The 20,376-nt window shown below is 52.4% G+C and overlaps 1 protein-coding gene across 1 annotated transcript; it reads left to right on the forward strand.

The window, feature by feature from the left end:
* Window positions 1–10,949: 10,949 nt before the first annotated feature.
* SHH (sonic hedgehog signaling molecule) lies at window positions 10,950–19,917 on the forward strand (the record flags this gene model as incomplete). The annotated part of the gene is made up of 3 exons (XM_080936577.1): window positions 10,950–11,252; window positions 16,071–16,332; window positions 19,169–19,917. 3 exons carry the CDS (start codon window positions 10,950–10,952, stop codon window positions 19,915–19,917), a joined length of 1,314 nt encoding a protein of 437 aa, XP_080792703.1.
* Between the last annotated feature and the right edge of the window lie 459 nt (window positions 19,918–20,376).

Raw genomic sequence — 20,376 nt, forward strand, 5'->3', positions numbered from 1 at the left:
GAGCAAATGCCATGTTTTCTTCTAATGAAACAATGGATTTTTTTCCCTTCTCCATCTTGAGAGGGAGGGAGGAAAGGAGGGAGGGAGGGGTGTGGAAGAGGAGACATTGTCATGGTTAAAAACATGAGGTAGTCATATCAGATTTAAACCAGCTCCCTGAGGCTCTGCCATTAGTGGCTCCCCAGTGATCCCTGAAGACCCCGGCTCCTACCCAAACCTACAATGGCAGTTAAGGACAGCCTTTATTTTAATTAAGTTTATTTTTCTTTTCCCTGCTTTTCTTTCTTGGCCGAGTGCACGCTAGGTGAATTGTCCACCACCAAGCCTTCTTGAGTATTTTTGGAGAGCAGGTCTCACTAAGTTGTTCGTGCTGACCTTGGATTGACTTTGTAGCTCAGAGTGGCCGTAAATGTTCTGTCCTGCCGCAGCCTTACCGGTAGTTGGGATTGGAGTGTGTAGCATAAGGCTCAATTTTGCTCAGGTGCTTAAGGAAGTCTTAGTCAATAATTCAGATGATTGGACATTTGAGCATAAAATTTGAGAAAGTATAAGGCCCAATTAGCAATTCCACAGGTAAGACTAGCATACAAGAGCATTAGTAGGCCACGGCATGGGAGAAGAGCCCGATCTGTGTCATGGTATCAAGGCTGAGAGCAAGGGACAAAGGGGCGAAGTGAGACCCAGCACTGCCCTAGCCAGTGCTAGCTTTGTGTCCACACCTGTTTACCTTGGTCAACTCCCCCACCACACCTGATACTCAGTCATGCAGATAAGACCTTAGGTTTGAAAGCTCTTTGCAGGTTTTGGATTTATCTTTGACTTAACAGCTATTTTTATCCTCAGGCCTCCCTCCTGCTCAGTATTAAACACCTTAGCAAGAAGAGGGGGTTGTTTGTTTGTTTGTTTGTTTGTTTGTTTGTTTAAAAAAAGAAACTTGCCCAAGAAGTCTCTTCAACAATCCCAGGTTGCAGCTATACAACCTAAGAGATAGTCCCTCCTCTCTGGGAGCTCATATCATCAAGATTCTAAATATTCTGCCTCTTACCTGCCTTTGTTTTCCATACGGTGGAGATGGACTTGAAACGACAGTATGTTAACCAGATGGTTAAATATAAGAATAAATGCTGTCTGGCCTTGAGCACCATTCTATTAAAGTGTATTGCTGCCCTCAGAGTCGTGGTGCTGGGAGCCAAAAGATGACAGCAGAGCTGAACTGTTGCCCAGATGCAATTACTGATTAGAATTGATTATTTCTACAAAGAAGCCACCGATGGGTTAACCAGTAGTTGCCACATTGCAGCAAATTTGAACAAAAGTTCTATAATTGTTCAAAAGACCATCCACCTCATAGAAATGGGATGGAGGGTGTACCCCCAGAGACCCCTCTAGCCGCAGCCTCATGGGCTAATTGTTCATGCGACCCTGGCATTCTCCAGACTGCCCTTGGGAAGTCCTACTCTCTCTCTTCCCTTCCATTAGGTATAACCAGCCCTGCTCAACACCCTGAGGTGTGAGGAAGCAACCTTTAAAAGCCACTCTGCAGTTGCCTCTCTTTTTAACCAGGCCATAAAACCACAGGCTCATTTAAGCGCACAGTAAACTAATGGGAAATGGGATGTGACTAAATATTTGAAAGCTGTTTCCGTGCCTTATTTGATTTGCCTAATTATGTGTTTTACTTCCTCCTCTATGGAACTGTTGCCTGAGGTATGTGAAGCCTTTATACCTGCTTCATTTGATTCATTAAAAAAAATAGCTGGACCAAAATGCTGCGCGCTTACATTGGCATGCAGTTTTAAGAATGCTTCCAAGTCCCTTCCTTCCATGATCAAATTCTAAGATCCTCAGATGGGCATTCACAACAAATCTAATACAAAGGGTGTCCCGGCCACTCTGTCACCTCCTACACACATCCCTCCTCCACAGCGCCAAAGAAAACAAAACAAAACTAGGGTATAAATATGTCAGGATGAGAAAGAAAAACATGTACGCAACATTCAAACACCGTCTGCCAATGTGAAGGAACAAGAGAATTGAGACAATCACACGCATACTTGGCCTGCTCCCATGGTCCAGTGAATGCCGAAGTTACCATGGCGGGAGGGAGCAGAGGAGCATCCCCCGGGGCAGGCTTTGTCTGGGTGCTGCTCAAACAGAGAGCTGGATTCATCTGAGGGTCTGTGTACTTTGGGGCAAGCCACCTCACACTGAAAAGGCCAGAGGAGAAGTGGAGTTTGGCTCCTTCTCATACCTTTGGGTCTCTCTTGGCATCCTGCCCTCCCCCAATGAGACAACACCCAGGCACCCCAGCCCTCCCATCTGTGAAAAAGTGGCACCAAGCACTCTCCAGGGAACAGACTATGAGGAGTCTCCCCCGGCTGTGGGCAGGCTGCTGGTAGAAACAGTCATCTCCCTCAGAGGGTGTCAGTTTATGGTAGCCCTCAGTGGGGAAGGAAATTGCTTTGAGTGAGTGCTGGTCAGCACCTGGACAAGAAGCTGAGCCCTCCTGGAAGTCCAAGCCATAGGTTAGGAGAGTTAAGTTCAAAGATAGTGCACAACTCACTGAGGTCCCACCTCCATGGCAGAGAGAAGGATTGAACCACAGATCTCCCTGGGCCCCTAAAGCAGAGACTAAGCTAAGACTTCAGCCACAAAAGACAAGAGGTCCTGTCTTTTGGAGACCATGATGACTGATGTGCTCCATCTGGAAGCATTACCCAGTACCCCGGAAACACATGGTTATTAGCTATGCTGCCTGTCGGTGGTACCGGGTCACTACAGGGGTTTCTATGCATAAATCAGCCACATATGTCTATGCCAAAAAAAAAAAAAAATTAGAGTAATTTGAGGTTAACCTGATATACATGGTTCTGAACCAGTCAGGTCTACCTAGTGAGACTCTGTCTCGGGGGAAAAGAAAAAAAAATTCTAAAGGGTCAGATCTACTACATGATGACCTCCAGTGGTTTATCCTATTTGCTATTGAAAGAGTATGTGAAATACAGAAAGTAGAACTGTTGAAAGTAATTCAATTCCATTGAATGTCTTGTTTAGCCAAGCTAAAGAAATGGCCTCTCCAAAGTCAGTTGGCTCATCCTACAGTGAGCTGCCTTTGGCCACATGTGTTTACCCCAGTGAAGCCAGATGCCAGAGGTGCTCCCTTACGGCAAACTTGTTTTCTCAGTTTATTTTTGTTAAATTCCTTTCCAAATAGAAACCACTGGAGTGTGCTGCACTGATAAGAAACTTTTATCAAGGGATCAATATTTATTGAGCATCATCTTAGAGGACTTAGAAAGATGAATGAGACCAATAGACCCTTCTAGGAGTGCAGAGGTGTGTTGACAACAGTCTTAATGTCAAAGTGCAAGTAGCAACTCCCAGCATACCACATGGGTATAAGAAACAACACAGGCCACTGGTCGACAGCCCACATACAAGAAGCTAGATGTCTGGTGCCACAGGGGATGGCAGCTAGAGATGTGTGGACATTGGCAAAACTGGAAGCCTTATTCTGGGTAGCAGGCAGAAGTACAGACATAGTGCATCAGAAATGGCTCCTGCCCAAGATACCCATGGCAAAGGCAGAGGGTTTCACAACCGTGAGCAGGTTTCCACCTTCAAAGATCAAGAATGTAGAATCTAGAATCTTCTCTCTTGAAGTTAGTCAAAAGCTCAGAATGAAGTTCCCAGCATCTTTTCTACATCGACCTGGAGCCAAAAAAAAAAAAAAAAAAAAAAAAAAAAAAAAAAAAAATCCTTCCAAGTCTGATTCTGGTCCTCTGATTGGGAATCTTTCTAGAAATCCCTCAATGACAGCTGTGAAATGTACGTGGTTCCACGCCTTCCCTGATGGTAGAGATGCTGGGGGCCCACTGAGAAGGTACTCTACAGACTGTCAAGTAGGCGCCAAGATTTCTGCTGTTTCTTAGGGTGGAGTGCTATCTCAGATACCAAAACAAAGCTATGGCACAGCTCAGCGTTTCAAGCAAAACAAACTCCACCAGCAAGCCACATGCTTTTAGCATCCACTCTATAAGACTCTTGTTTTAAGCTGCACACTACACACAGCCCAAGACCAAGCGTGTAGTAAGGCTAGCCAAGCACTCAGTGCCAAGCATGTAGGAACCGTCTGCTAGACTCACAAACAGAAGCAATTTGCCTCAAGGGGAACTGACAGAGACTCACTCCTGAGCAGTCACATCACCTGAACCTCACACACCAATAATCTGAGAATAACCTGAAAACTGAACTCTGCCAAAGCTTCAATGTGATGATGGAGAGAGAAAAACTTTAACCACTGGGACAATCACCAGGCTTTCAGGTCTGCCAATGTCCACACATATCAAGCCACCATCCCCTGTGGCACCAGACATCTAGCTTCTTGTATGTGGGCTGTTAACCAGTGGCCTGTGTTGTTTCTTATGACACTCACTGTCCTGATGTGAAGACCACTGAGGAACCCTAAACAGGAACCTGTCTGTAGGCCCTCTGGGCATACCTATAGGGAATAACTTTGTTTGATAGGTTGATTGAGATAAGATCTGCCCAATCACTGAGAAGGTAGACCCTTGGTCCCATGGAGGGCAGGAGTGGGTGAGCAGGTGGGGGAGCACCCTCATAGAGGCAGGGGAGAGAGAAGGGGATGGGGGCTTGTAGAGGGGAATCTGGGAAGGGAGATAACATTTGAAATGTAAATAAATAAAATAAACAATTAAAAACAAAACAAAACAAAAATGGAAAGAAAAAGAAGAAGAAGAAGAAGAAGAAGAAGAAGAAGAAGAAGAAGAAGAAGAAGAAGAAGAAGAAGAAGAAGAAGAAGAAGAAGAAAAAGAGGAAGGGGAAGGGGAAGGAGAAGGAGGAGGAGGAGGAGGAGGAGGAGAATGAGAAGGAGAAGAAGAAGAAGAAGAAGAAGAAGAAGAAGAAGAAGAAGAAGAAGAAGAAGAAGAAGAAGAAGAAGAAGAAGAAGAAGAAGAAGATCTGCCCACTGTAGGTAGAACCATTCCCTAGGCTTGGGTCCTGCAGTGCATAAATGTAAGCAAGTGAACCTTGCGACAGCACTCATCTCTCTGCTTCCTAGCTGAAAATGCAGTTTGGCCCATTGCCACCTGCTCCTGCTCTCAGGACTTCCCTACTGTGAATCAAGAAAAACTCCTTAAAGTTGTTTTGTCCTGGCATTTTATCCCAGCAACAGGAAGATGAATTAACTTTAGAATTAACTTCCATAAATCCCTCCTTTGTAACCATGATACCCATCTAGGCCACCACAGAAAAGCTGGAGCCTTCAAAACAAGCTCGCCTCTGAGGACAGCAGGGAGATGGCTCCATTAATGGTTAAAGCATCACAAAAATTCAATGTGGACAATCCTAGTCCCGAACCCTCAGTGTCTATGGGGCACACAGTATTTTTCTTGGAAACGCTCTTACATCAGACTGAGAAGGGAGGAGGTTGAGGAGCCCGGGCTAAAAGTCAGCATCAAGGGCAAACAGACCACGCATGGCTTGGTGCCCTTGGGTGAAGTCATCTTTCTTTGTGAAGAAACATACCCAAAGCAATAGTGAGGATGGAGGCTCAGAGAGAGAGAATAGTGACCCTGTGTGCCCAATACAAGAAGCTACAGGACAACAGCTGAGGAGAACCACTCTCCAACACCCCTAGTTTTCTCCTCAGAATCTCTGACTCTGGACCACTTTTTATTTGAGTCCCAAGATGCATACATTGCCCCGTGGCTTATCTTTCCAAGTACACATTCACAATTCCTCTTCTACTTCTCCTTCTCCTGGACTGAGACTGGAAGAGCTCCCAGTAGGAAGAACTTCAAAGAGGCAGCAGGGGAGGGGCAGGACTTGCTGGAGCCCCTTCAGTCACATACAGGTCTGAGCCTCTCTTCCTATAGCGCCATGTCAGAGATCTCAGTGACTACCTTATCCTACACAGAGTTCTAGAAAGACTGGGTGTCCTAGTATGCTTCTCTGTTGCTGTGGTAAACAACCATGACCAAACTCAACTTTGAAGATGAAAGGGCTTATTTTGCTCATAGCTACATGGCACTGTGTTTCATGAGAAGTCAAGGCAGAAACCCTGAAGCAAAAATTGAAACAAAGGCATGGAGGAGTGCTGCTTACTGGCTTCCTCCCCATGGCTTGCTCAGCCTGTTTCCTTATACCCCAGGACCACCAGCCCAGGGTTAGGACTGTTTGTAATAAGGGTAGCCCTCCCAAGCCAATCATCAATCAAGAAAACACAACATAGCCTTGCTCACACGCCGATCCTCACTTGAGTATCTCTCTCCGAAGACATGTGTAGGCTTGTGTCACGTTGACAAATATCCAACCAGCGTATTAGGAATCTCCGTTATAGCTGGTACAGATTCCAGACACAACAGGAGCCACAGTGGTTCTGGGGCCAATGTAATACGTCCACAGCCTGGAGCCTAAGCAGGATGAATGGGCACAGCACAAGTCTCCATGACACATCATGACACTTCCAGGTCAGATAAATCCAGATGCCCCTTCCCGTACAGAGTTGGTCCTATACCTGGTACATCAGCATCCAGCCCTTCTTGCTCTCTTCTTTCTGGGTAGAAGACACCTAGATGATGTAACACTCTATTGCTTGGCCTGACAAAAGCCTCTGGCTAGAGAGGATCAAAGCAGGTAGTGAGGCCCCCTAAATCAGAAATAGAAAGCATACAATGGCCTCTGGCCTCAGTTTCACAATGTGAGGGAGTTGAAGGGTACCCAAAGCCAGGGACCCCTTCTCATGCCCTGATGCATCTGAGCATTCAGACCCATGCTTACTCCGGACAGAGGGGCTTGTCCCAGCTTCCTGCCTTCTCCCCTGGCTTTTGCTGTTTACTCTAAACCTTCTGATTTAATGTATCTCCTCACCCACCCACTGACCCCTCACTACACCTGCTCTAGAGAAAGTAAGAAACTCGGTGAACTTACTTTCAGTCTCTTGCTCTGTCCTATGAAGCCGTATGTGTTGTTCCATTCCAGGAGTGGCCATAGAATCGTGTGTCCAGGGACCCAGGAGCATCCTGAAGGGACTGAACATCTTCAGGGGGTGGCCCAGCTGAAAACTGCAGCCAGGTGGCTCCCCTCCCCTGTCCCATGTCTTGGAGTTTCCCATCAAGGGAGTCAGCAAAGCAGAAACTCTGATGTGATTGTGAGCGAAGCCCTGAAGCTGTTGGCTGACATGTTTTTTTTTTTTTTTCCAAAGCTCCCCGGGTGAGTCTAATGTTTAGGTTTAATGTATTACCTTTCCCAGGGGCATCTGCACTTCAGTAGCTCCAAGACTGAAGGAAAGGAGGTGGCATGTTGAAGTGCCAAAGCAACTGTGGCAAAGAAATGTCCAGACCAGGATCAGAAGAACTGGCTATGATATCCAAACCCAGCCCTTGGTCCTGCGGGCCATAAGACCACCTGCCTATATTGAGTTCCTCCTTCCAAGTCACAAGTGTAGCTCGAAGCCAGGAGTGCATCCGAAACTGCTTGGAGACTATAAGGATTCACAGATCTGTTGACTATTTGGACCTAAAGTGAAATACCCATGGCTTACACCTTACACAGAGGCCACCGAAGGATGGAGATGGTGTGGACAAAATGTCATATAGCCACACGATTTCTGTTAACACAGAAGCACTTTCCCAGACTTAGCACTTCCTTGGCTGTGGAGTTTTCCTCTCCCCTAGCTATCACCCCGGAGAACAAAATGGAACAGGTGATACTCTATTTGAAAAAAAAAAAAAATCAGGAAGAAAATGAAAGTTAACTGGGTGATTGGATAGAATGAGATGGTACAGAGCTACTGTAAGGAAGAGAAATCAACTGGGAGAGAAACCAGGGAAAGAGGTCAGCAGGCAGGGACTGAACTGGGATCCTTAGCTCAAACTGGGGAAAGGGGAGTAAGGGTTGGGAAGGAAAGACAGGTGGCAGAGAACAGAGGAGGAGCCAAAGAGCCTACTCCCAGACCTCTTCCTACTGGAGACAGCAGAATTTCCCCAACCAGGCAGGCCAGAGCCGAAGGCAGAGTGAGGACGCCATCTAGCGGCAGGGGTCGGAAGGGGGAAGGGGCCATGCCCAGGACTGCGCCTCCTGGGGGGTGGGGCAGACACAAAGGTTGGCCAGTGCTCCTCAGAGTGAAGAGAAGAAGGCTGAATGGAAAAATGCAAGAAGGGTGAGAGGCTGCAACAGCCCAGCAGGAGGAATAGCTGAGCCTACACAAATGAGAGGTAGCCCCGGGAGATGAGGGGCTGGCTCCACCAAGCAGAGGCTGGGCTCTGGAACCTCTTGAAGGCACAGGGAGGGGCCCAAATGGTCTAGAGGGGAAAGCAAAGAGAGGGAGCCATCTGGTGTCTGGAGGTGGAAGGCAGCGTCTGGTGTCTGGGAAGTGGGGAGTGGGTGGGATTCACCGGGAAGGAGGCAGAAAAGAAAGGCCACATTTCTCCCTGTGGCCAGGCTCATGGGCTCATTCTCAAGACAGCAAATGTGAACTGTGATTGCTTTTTATCCAAGCATTTCTGTAGCCTGGGGCAGGAAGCAAGCTGCCCATAGGTACAAGGAAAAAACAACCGGGTTTATAGTAAATCTTTATTTTCCCCAGGCTCCAAGAAGACCAGCCCTTGACGTGCTCTCTCTGGAACTAGCATCCCTTGTCCCTAGAGATGGAGTAGGCGCAGACAGTAGACCAGAGCAGAACCAAGTCATCTCCGTCCCCACAGCCAAGAGGGAGCTGACCATGTCTGGGCACTCCAAGCCTGCTGTGCCCACATGGACTGCTGGCAGCTTAGGGATTTGTTTCCAAATCACCTCTGCCTATCCCATGTGATGCTGAGGAGAGCTGTCTACAGGTGCAGGATCTACTTACCAGTCTATATGCAAAGACATCAAGAAGAGACGGCTGGTCAGCATGCACAGGGAACAAGAAAAGACTGAGGTAAGATGAGGCTCTAGAATGCTCAAGCCCTGCCTGGCCCAGCACCAGCTAATAATATGACAGCTATATGCCATGCAGGCCCACCCTCCCGGGTCAAGAACAGTGGGTCCCTTTTGTATCTATTTTTTCATAGTTGGGGGACAGGGGTGTACACACAGGATGAGAGTCTGCTTCTTATTTGGCCTGCATGAAACTGGGACCAACTCCCACTAAGACCACTTGGTCTTCATAAATCAAAGGGTAGAGAAATCCAAAGAGGGCAAGTGTGAGAGCCTTAGTCAGCCTTTCCCCATCCTGGTATAGAGAGGCTCTGCCACACTGCCTATTGAGTCCCAAACAGTAGACAGCAGTAAGCACTTTCCTCTCCTCACATCAGCTCAAAAGCAGCCAAGTCTCTAAGCAAAGGGAACCTCTGAAACACCCCTCTGAGGGCTGAGCTCCAGGCTTGCTGGGCCTCTTCTTGCATTTGGACAGGATCAAGAGCCAGAGGCTGGTCCCACTCAGTCCCTGAGCAGGTATTCCATTCCGCAGGAATAGCTGCCCTCTGTTGCCCATCCTAGAGGAATCTTGCCTGTGAGAAGGATGTGAGAAAGGCTAGAGCAGAATGCCATGGCCTATAAAAACAAGCAGTTTCACGTTCTATTTTTTCTGGTTTAACTAAGGTTTTTCTTGAAATGTCTCTTTTTCTTGAAAAAGAGAGGGGGTTGGACATTTCCACAGTACTGACCTTTAGACAGCATATCCTCTTCTAAGATGCCCCTTATGGTCAGAACACTGTCCCCTAGATCCCTAACTCCTTTACCTGGCCAGCTTCTGTCCCTGAAATACAGCTGTGGTAAGGAATCTGAATTTCACATTCAAGTTACCCCTGCCTGCTGGGTCAGCTGCCCCAGGCAGACCACCTCTACCCACCAAGCACACACCAGCACCCCCCCCCCCATGCTGAGGTGCAGCACATAGAGCCACTGGGCCTATGCGCCTCACCCACAGCATCCCACAGACATTCTGTGCCTGACCCTCAGCTCAGATGCACCCACCTGCAGAGGCCTGAGTGTGGTGCAGTCCGTGAGATACAATGAAGGACAGTGTTTTAGGGCACTTAAAACAGCAACTCTTTAGGTCATGGCCACTTATGATTATCCTCTATCCAAAGATGCTAGATATCCAGGAGATGCTCCGGTGGGCTGTTTTCACAACCCTGTGACATCTACCCTGTCCACTCACATCTAGGGATGGCGTGTAAACAAGGTAAACAGGAGACAGAGGCAGCTTTGCCCTCAAACAACTGAGAGGCTGTTTGATAGTTGAAGCTTGTTGGGGGGGGAGCATCTGGACTGTCCTTTAAAAACTTATGCTGGCTTTCACCAAAGCATCTACCATTTAGAGAAAGTAAGGGGGAAGCAGCCGAGAACACAAAGCAGGCAGGGCAGGGTATTAGTCCAATAAACAGGCTTCCTCCCTCCCACCCACCTTTACCTTAGTAAAGACTTTTTTTCTTTTCTTTTTTTTTAAACTGGAAGCCTTCAGGTGAAAATAAAGCCACAGCAGCCAGAGGGGGGAGAAATGTAGTCTTTCTCAGGGTTAACATCAGAAGACAAGCTTGTGCGGCTTGGCCAATCAGATGCGCCCCTGCCAGCTATAATATAGTGCGAAAGGCAGCCTGTCTCACAAGCTCTCCAGCCTTGCTACCATTTAAAATCAGGCTCTTTTTGTCTTTTAATTGCTGTCTCGAGACCCAACTCCGATGTGTTCCGTTACCAGCGACCCGCAGCCTGCCATCGCAGCCCCTGTCTGGGTGGGGATCGGAGACAAGTCCCCTGCAGCAGCGGCGGGCAAGGTTATATAGGAAGAGAAAGAGCCAGGCAGCGCCAGAGGGAACGGAACGAGCCGAGCGAGGAAGGGAGAGCCGAGCGCAAGGAGGAGCGCACACGCACACACACCCGCGCGTACCCGCTCGCGCACAGACCGCGCGGGGACAGCTCGCAAGTCCTCAGGTTCCACGGACGAGATGCTGCTGCTGCTGGCCAGATGTTTTCTGGTGGTCCTTGCTTCCTCGCTGCTGGTGTGCCCCGGGCTGGCCTGTGGGCCCGGCAGGGGGTTTGGAAAGAGGCGGCACCCCAAAAAGCTGACCCCTTTAGCCTACAAACAGTTTATCCCCAACGTAGCCGAGAAGACCCTAGGGGCCAGCGGCAGATATGAAGGGAAGATCACAAGAAACTCGGAACGATTTAAGGAACTCACCCCCAATTACAACCCTGACATCATATTTAAGGATGAGGAAAACACGGGAGCAGACCGGCTGATGACTCAGGTAGAGACCCATTGCGGGTGGGAAACGGGCTCTTTCCCGGGAAGGGGGGGGGGTGCGTGTGACCAAGCGGTCAGCCCTGCTCTGTTTGCTCTTTGGGCAGGTAGGAAGGCGGCTTGCTCTCTCCTTCCCCACCCACCTGCCCACCTAGCACTCCTCTTCCGGGAGGAGAAAGGAGGTGAAGGGTCCAGCAGGAAGTTTAGGGTTTGGTGGAATGGGGCACCAGAAGATGGGGTTCTCTATCTTATTAGTCTCATTTAATTAGTCTCCCCCGGGACGACCTCCTCTAACTACCTGTATTCTAGCCTGAAACTTGAAAAGACCTTCACTCTGGGGGTGTCTGCCCTTTCCAAGTGGAGACAGAAAATGGAGGGAGTGGGGATGCCCCTATACACTTCAAGGGGCCTCCAGGTCACTGCAAACACAGCCTGGAGCATTTCGGCCCCCTAGCTCCGACCTTTCCCTTTTCTGTGTTTTTCTCCCAAGACCACCCCACCCTTTACCCCACCACCGCGAAAGAACTGTGACTGAGAAAGCCAGGGGGCAGTTCTGACAAAAGGCAGGAGCTCTAGAGGCGTCTTGTCCCCACTGTATCGCGTAGCCTGACTGCGATCCCATCGTCCTCAATTGTGCCGGTCAGAGAATGTATTGATATTTCTTTAAGGATGCTCCTCGTTTCTCCAGAGCCCGCGGTACCTTAGGGGAGGGACTTGGAACTTGCTGGCTTTGCAATCGCTTTAATTCTCAACCTGCTTGCATAAGAATTAGAAGCTTGTACGTATTCCGAGGCAAGGGTGGATGGACGGACGGCAATGCAAAACATTAGCCTCTCTTCCCAGCCCACCTCCTTTGAGATTTCGAGGCTGCCAATCTCCCAGCCAAATCGAGACTTTCTGAAACTCCATGCACGTATGACTGGAGCTGGAAATGGGTTTCCTTGCAAATATAGGTCAGCATCCTTTTTACTGCCCTATTAAAATATTCAAGTCCTACCTTTAGGGCTAGGTGCGCCAAGCGGCTGGCGGGGCGGCGCTGGCGGGGCGCAAGTGCAGGGGGGCGGGGGCTGACGAAAACGAGAGTGGAACAGCCCGCGCGACGCGACGCGCAGCTCGCCACCGGGTACCTGCTGTTTGAGAAGCCTAGGAGACTAGCCTTTAGGGTGGCGGCCCAGAGCTGGAGCAAAGGGGAGTCATGGAGGCTGAGTACAGGGCCATTCTCCCTCCATCTCCCTCATCTGCTCCCGACCACCTTAAATCTGGACCGGGAGTGTGGACGCGCGCGCGCGCGGGAGCCGGGGAGCTGCGCGAGCCAGTTAACTCTGAGCGGACCGCGGGGCGCCCGACTGGTGCGGCTTGCAGGAGCGAGTTCTCCTGCTGGCCCCGGGCACCCATCCCCAGGTTACCCTACCCCCCCCCGGGGGGGCCATCTCAGGATGAGGAGGCCCTTGGGAAGGTGTGAGGAGGGAAAAGATTACTAATGCAAAGAGGCCTGGCATGGACACGCAGGGTCCCTCAGCCCGGATGGGTCTGCAAGGGGGTCCTCGGAGGACTAGCTCCCTTGCCCAGCATGCTGGGCCTCTGCGCGTCGCAGAGCGGTGAGAGCGCCGAGCCACTGTAGACGCCTTTCAGCTCCGCTTACTCGAGCGTTATCGATCCCACGGCTAGGGTTTCAGCGCGCCGGGGGTGAGCTCCGGCGGCTTGTCCCTGAGTCTGCACGCGCGGAGCGCGCCTGGCCGGAGCGCAGGGCTCGGAGCGCGCTCACTCCCCAGGGCGCGCAGCCAGGGATTGAGCCGCCAAGAGTCGCAAGGCAGGGAGTCCCGCGGGCCCTGACCCCGAAGCCTTCGCGGCCTCTCAGTCTCAGCGCACTAAAGGGAGACCCCCCCCCAAGCTAAGTTCTTTCCTTCACGCCAATCCCTCCAGCCCACGACCCCGGGCTCAGCGGCCCTACACCCGATCACTCTCGCCGCCTCCGCGTGCGCGCGCGCGAGCAGCATTTGAACTTCTGACCTTCTGTCAAGTTCCTTCAGACGAACAAAACGAAAACAAATACTTTTCTCCCTTGGGCAGTGGTCATTCTGGTTCCCAACACAAAAAGAGGGGGTAGAGGCAGCAAAAGTGGGGGTGGGGAAGGCCAGGCCGGGATCTTCCCAACCACCCTGCAAAGATTACCCCAAAATGAGGGTGGCCATCTAAGAAGTTCCCCTTGGTACAACCCTTGCCGGCTTCTTATTCCGGGTTGGCAGAGTTAAGAGGGAATGGGAAGGCGAGGCGACAAGACTAGAGGTGAAGGGGTGAAGCCGGGTAAGCTCCGAGCTCAGGATTAGCACGTTCTCTAAGAAACCTGCCATCGGCGCTCCCATCCACCCCCCCCCTTTAACAACCAGCTGGTTCGGGCCCGAGGTGCCCCTCTCTTCAGTCTCTCCTGCCTCCCAGTCTGTCTCTCTAAGGCGACTGAGCCCAAGTCCCTCAACCATGGCAGGACCGTCCCCAGTGGAACTTTCTGAGCAGTTCTGGATCGCAGGAGCTCCTGGTTAATATTAACTCCGGAGAGGGAAGCGCAGACAGACACTCTCCTAGCGCAGCCCAGGCCCCAGAGAGTGCCAGGCTGTTGTGCCCGCGGCCAGGGAGCTGGGGCGGGAGGCAGCGAGGGGCCAGATCTGCAGGCTCTGCCGGCTGAAGTGGGGGGAACCACCTGAAGAGCCAGGCTGAATAATTTCCTACGTGCTTAGGGGTTAGCCAGGAAAAGGAGGCCAGGTGTGGGTTTGAAGAGTAGTTTTCTGCTTTGAAGAGTAGGGTCTGTCCCCGCCCCCTCCCCCCAGTTAGGGGGAAAATGGAGTGAGATGTGTTTAGAGAGTGGAGTCTCTCTTGAAGTGAGACACCGCCTCCCTTGTAATGTGGGAAGCCCACCTTTGAATGTGACGGACCCTTCTCTGAGCCCCTGGACTGCGCTGGTGTGCAGATCCGGGAGGTGAGCTGAAGGCCTCAGGAACAACTTGGCCTCCGCAGACACAAAGCTGGGCCCCAGTGACCCTGCTAGGCTTCACGGTGGCTGCACAGAGTCGGGCTTGATTAGCGGCACACGACCCAATGAATTAATAACCGGCCTGAGCTTCCCGGCTTTGCCTTCGACATTCCCTCCCAGCGCGGGCGGGGGAGTACCCTGCATCTGCTGCGCTGGTGCCGGGGAGGGCTCTGAGGCACCCGGTGCCAACTCGGTGACCATCACAGTTGGTCTCTCCGCGTCTAGGGCCTATCTCGGCCCAGGGCTCCTTGCCTGGGGTCCTCTGTGTCTGCTCTAGTGGCTCAGCTCAGGATTCTGGGCTCCGGAGCCCTGTCCATCCTAGCTTCGCTCTCCCTTACTTAGGGACGGGAAGCTTGTTAAGACCACATCGCACCCCCACCCCAGCCCCTTGAAAGAAGGTAACGAGGTGACGTGTGGCTGGAATAAAGCAGGAGAAAAGCCGAGCTTAGCACCGTGTGCGCCTGCGCGAAGAGACTTTGAGTCTGGGCTCTAAACTGACCCTAGTTCAGTGATTGATTTTCATGTAAAAGAGATTCAATCCCCAAGATTGAACTCCAACTCGTTCCTGCGGGCTTTTCTCCTTAGAAACCCGCTGGCAGGCCCAGAAACCTGCCAAGGCGGACTTGTCACTGCACCCTTCCCGTGTGTTGTGCTCCGAACTCTACAACCATACTCCTGGGCCTTGTTGCCTGATACATGACTTCCTGATACACAGGCATTTCTCTGTCCACGAAGGACATGGGCAACAATCTTTTCCACGAGTCTCCCCAGCTACATGTAGAGCCTGGCGATCTAGGGGCCTGTCTCCCACCCCTGTAACCTGCTAGCATTTCTTCTCAGCCCGAGGGATCATGGGTTATCGGTCCTACCCTCTGCAGAAATTATTCCTACCTCCACAGGATTCCAATTCTCTGGGTAATGCGCTCTTAACATGTTATCTCCACTTACAACCCCCGAATCCAGCATGTCACTATCAGCAACATACACGTCCAGACACTGAGTTACCCACCCACCCACATTGTACTCCCCCTCTTTCAGGATATCTTTTTCTTAGTGTGGCCCAAGAGTGCCTCCACTATCCCAAGTTCCACTGTGTCCTGCAAGGGAGGAACAGAGTAACAGGAGTTTCCCAGAAGACCCTCTCTTGGGCAGGGCTCAGAAGCCTTAGGCCTTTCTGGTTTCCCCCATCCCCCTACCTTTCCCACCCCACCCCCATCCACTTGTTAAGTTTGCTCTTCAAACTTGCCGGACACCATTCTGTGCAGGGCCAAAAAAACAAGAGGGGAGGAAGAGAACCGGTCAAAGAAAACAGGAACACAATCAGGCCCCAGACAAGCCTGGCAGAGAGGAGCTCCTTAGAGGAAAGAATGCGGCTGCCTAAACCAAGAATGTTTGTCCTCTGCCCTGCCTGTGCTGGACACCAGCATCCACCTGCCTGCTTGTCCTTGGCCCAGTGCCCACCCTTCGGCGTTGCTATGGGTTTCCTAGGGCTCCATCAGGTATAGGGGAGGCCTGACCTCCAATATAACACAGGGCTTTGAACCCCTAAAGTGCACCCGGGAGTCCTGTCTCACCAAAAGTGCACCCAGAATCTCATCTAAGGAGAAAGCACTCTTGTTTCTCAGCCCTGGTAGCTACGTCCAAGTTTCTGAGTTGGAGACAGTTGGTTCCCTGGAGAACCCGCCCCTCCAGCAGCCGCCATGCCCCCACCCTCATTTACTCAAGGTCCTGGGCCTGTGGTTGGTGGAGAAACCAGCAAAGACTGTGTCTGTCACTTAGGGTTCCCCCTTCTCCCCACAGAGGTGCAAAGACAAGCTAAATGCCTTGGCCATCTCTGTGATGAACCAGTGGCCTGGAGTGAAGCTACGAGTGACCGAGGGCTGGGATGAAGACGGCCATCACTCAGAGGAGTCTCTACACTATGAGGGTCGAGCTGTGGACATCACCACCTCCGACCGGGACCGCAGCAAGTATGGCATGCTGGCTCGCCTGGCCGTGGAGGCAGGCTTCGACTGGGTCTACTATGAATCCAAAGCTCACATCCACTGCTCTGTGAAAGCAGGTAAGTGAGCCTCCTCGTGGCCTTTCTTCATCACCCTCCACCTCCAGCCCTTCCCACCAGAAAGTCTGGAAGAAAACCAGGGGGGAAGGGAGAGCCATGAAAAAGGAGGAATGCTCTTGAAAATCAGTAGACCTCTGGTGGGGACATAGCCTAGGACGCCCCCCCCATCCGGGTACTTCTGCAACCTTTTAGGTCACAGGCCAGATTCCCTACATGGTCGAATTCCCAGACTGGGTGGTTTTCAGAGCTCCCTGCTTCAGGTTGTAGAGACAAAGGATGTCGGAGAGCATTGTGGAAGGTGGCGCTTCCTGGTGATTATAGATATCAGCCGAGGCTCGCCTTGATCTCTTCTCTCATTTAGTGCTCAAGAACCTACCGCCACCCCCTCCACCACCCCCATTGGCAGAAGGGTCTGTCCAGGGTATAAACCCGGGTACTGGCTCCTCCCCGCTGGGCGCCTGTGGATTCAAAACTAACTTAACTTACTCGCTAAGCCTGTGCTGGGAAAGGCCTGGTGGGAGGTAATAAACTCTTTACTTCCAACGTCGGGAGACCGCAAGCCTAGAAGTATCCGTTCTTATTAGGAGTCCGGCTGGGATTCAGAAAGTCCCAGGCAGGACTGCCGGAAGGCGATCCCGCTGGAGCGGCTGCCCCCAGCCGGCGCGAGGCGGAGTTCTCTGGGCCTGCAATGCCACACGCTGTTGGGGGAAGGAACAGCTAGGGAGGCAGGCAGCCAGCGCACGTGCAGTGAGTGGCCTCGGTAAATTGTGTTCCCTGACAAGGCAGCTCACGGTGACTTTCCATAGAGTTCTGCCCTCCCAGACCTGCCCCCTCCCAGCTTTCCAAGCTTCCTAAACTGTATTTTAGCAACACATGTTAGTTGGGAAAAAACGTAAACAACAAGAAATACTGAGTAGGCTCTGGCAACAATAGTTGGCAAGGATGCACAGAAGTGGCGGCGGGAAGGCCTGTAGGAAGGTGTAGGTTTCAGGAATTCCACCTCACCAGGTTCCTTGCCGGATCCTGGTCCGGGAGCTTCTATTAATCTGGGGTGGGAAATATAGCTGGTGGGCCTAGGCCCTAGGCCCTGGACCTTAAGTCTGTGCCAACACACAAGGCCATCCCCCTTCAGTCCCGCTGGTGTGGAGTCCCTAGGGGATCTCCTCCCAAATGAACAGCGGTAATCCAGCCCCGACGGTCTCTAAGGCAGTGGAGACCCCGGGCTGGGGAGGGCAGCTCATTGGCATTCTACACACGCGGGCTGGGACGCCGCGCCGTGTGTGTCAAGCGGGGTCGTGCGACTCGACGACTCCGGCTTGCTGGAGCCCCAGGTCGCATTCCGGGGGGGTTACAGAGTGCTTCCAACGGCCAGCCCCGCACTTCATGCCGGGGAAAACGATGAGAAGATTAAAAACCTTCTGTAATTCCAGCAGGAAGATTCTTTCTGGCAATCTCTATTTGCCAAAAGCATGATCCTGGAGATTGGAATGCAAAGAGGACTAGGACCTCCCCAGCCCTCCTCCCTGGCCCCCCGCGCTCCGCCCCATCCTCAATTATTGTCCGCCGGGACAGTGAGCCTCCGAGAGCTACCGAGGGCTGGGTAAAGCGGGTAGTCAAGGGGTCTTGAGAACCCGCGCTTCCAGCGCCCCGAGCAGGCCTGGCCATTTAAAATTCAAATACACATCTCGAGTGCTTGGAAAAGAGGCCGGGCTGTGCAAATAGTGCCTTGTGAGGCCCGGGCTTCTGGAGAGTCCCAGTGTGTGAACTGCACGAAGGGGGAGGGGTTTGCACCTGAGCAAATAGGGAAGGGGCGGCTGTAGAGCGAGCAGAGAATGGGGGATGGGGTGGGGGGGTTGGAAGTGTCCCCTCTTCCAAGGCTGTCTCCTATTTATCCCACAAATCACAATGACAATACCAGGCTCTTTATTGGATTTTAATTAGAAAATCCACACAAGTCTCGGGCTTTCGCACCTCGGGCAAGCCTCTGGAATGTTTGTCCAGTTGCTACAACGACTACTGCTATTTTTTGCTCTCCGCTCCCTGGTCATCCACCGACCGACACCAAGGCTCTCACTGGGGAAGCGGGAGGCGGGGGCGGCCCGGGTTCCCGCGGCGCAGCCTCCAAGCACTGCGCACAGGGAGGCGCTGCGCCCTGCTGTCAGGGCGCGAGAGAGGAGGGTGCGCCTGGCGCCCGTGCGAACTCAAGGAGGCTTCCTCAGGAATCCAAGTGGAGAGTAAATATCCTTCTGGGTTCGCGGCGAGGCTGGGTGCATAGGAGGGGAGGGGGAAGTCAGGGGCCGAGGCAGGAGGAAGGCTGGGAGTGTTCTCGGCCTGTTGGAGCAGACAGCCGCTAACTTTTACCCCTGCCGAAGCAATCTTGGAGGGTCGTTCAGGAATGCGTCTGAGTCTGAATTTAGCCACTGGAGCGCTGAGGTTGTTGGCATAGGGCGGTCTGCCACTAGAGCGCTGGGATTGTTAGCACAGGGCGGTCTGCGCTTGGCCAGACTAGATCTACTTCCACCCCCAAGCGCTCGCCCCTGGTCCAACAGAGTGGGACATGAACGTAGCCACCATGCGACACACACGCGTATTCGCACCAGGCGTACCTTTGTCACTCAACATCTCTCTCTCTCTCTCTCTCTCTCTCTCTCTCTCTCTCTCTCTCTCTCTCTCTCTCTCTCTCTCTCTCCCTCCCTCCCTCCCTCCCTCCCTCCCTCCCTCCCTCTCTCTCTCTCTCTCTCTCTCTCTCTCTCTCTCTCTCTCTCTCTCTCTCTCTCTCTCTCTCCTCTCTCCTCTCTCCTCTCTCTCCCCCTCCCTCCCTCCCCCTCCCCCGCAGAGAACTCCGTGGCGGCCAAATCCGGAGGCTGCTTCCCGGGATCGGCCACAGTGCACCTAGAACAGGGTGGCACCAAGCTGGTGAAGGACCTACGTCCCGGGGACCGCGTGCTGGCGGCTGACGACCAGGGCCGGCTGCTGTACAGCGACTTCCTCACCTTCCTGGACCGCGACGAAGGCGCCAAGAAGGTCTTCTACGTGATCGAGACGCGGGAGCCCCGCGAGCGCCTGCTGCTCACCGCCGCGCACCTGCTCTTCGTGGCTCCGCACAACGACTCCGGACCCGCGCCCGGACCGAGCGCGCTCTTCGCCAGCCGCGTGCGCCCGGGCCAGCGCGTGTACGTGGTGGCTGAACGCGGCGGGGACCGCCAGCTGCTGCCCGCCGCGGTGCACAGCGTGACCCTGCGCGAGGAGGCGGCGGGCGCGTACGCGCCGCTCACGGCGCACGGCACCATCCTCATCAACCGGGTGCTCGCCTCGTGCTACGCTGTCATCGAGGAGCACAGCTGGGCACACCGGGCCTTCGCGCCCTTCCGTCTGGCGCACGCGCTGCTGGCCGCTCTGGCACCCGCCCGCACGGACGGCGGGGGCGGGGGCAGCATCCCGGCACCCCAATCTGCAGTGGAAGCGAGGGGCGCGGGGCCGGCTGCGGGCATCCACTGGTACTCGCAACTGCTCTACCACATTGGCACCTGGCTGTTGGACAGCGAGACCCTGCATCCCTTGGGAATGGCGGTCAAGTCCAGCTGAAGTCTAACAGGACCAGGAAGGGGGTGTGGGGGCGGGCGGGGCGGGGAGCGACTGCCAGATAAGCAACCGATGGGAAAGCGCACGGAAGGAGACTTTTAATTATAATAATAATAAATAATAATAATAATAATAAATAATAATAATAATAAAAAGTAGGACAGTCCAAAGTAGACTATAAGGAAGCAAAGACCCCGGGGAGTTCTGTTGTGTGTTTAGTTGTTTTTTTAAATTTTTTTCGTTATTGTCTTATTTGGGTTGTTTTTCTCCTCTCCTGGCTATTTATTTGTTTCGTATGAATAGATGTTTTAAATAATATGAACGGACCTTCAAGAGCCTTAACTAGTTTGTGTCTTGGATAATTTATTATCTTGTGAACTGTACTCACAGTGGGGAAAAGATTATTTTGTGAGGCCAAGCAACCTGCTGAAAGTCTATTTTTCTACATGTCCCTTGTCCTGC

This window comes from Micromys minutus (genome assembly GCF_963924665.1).
Source record: "Micromys minutus genome assembly, chromosome: 23".
NCBI lineage: Eukaryota > Metazoa > Chordata > Mammalia > Rodentia > Muridae > Micromys > Micromys minutus.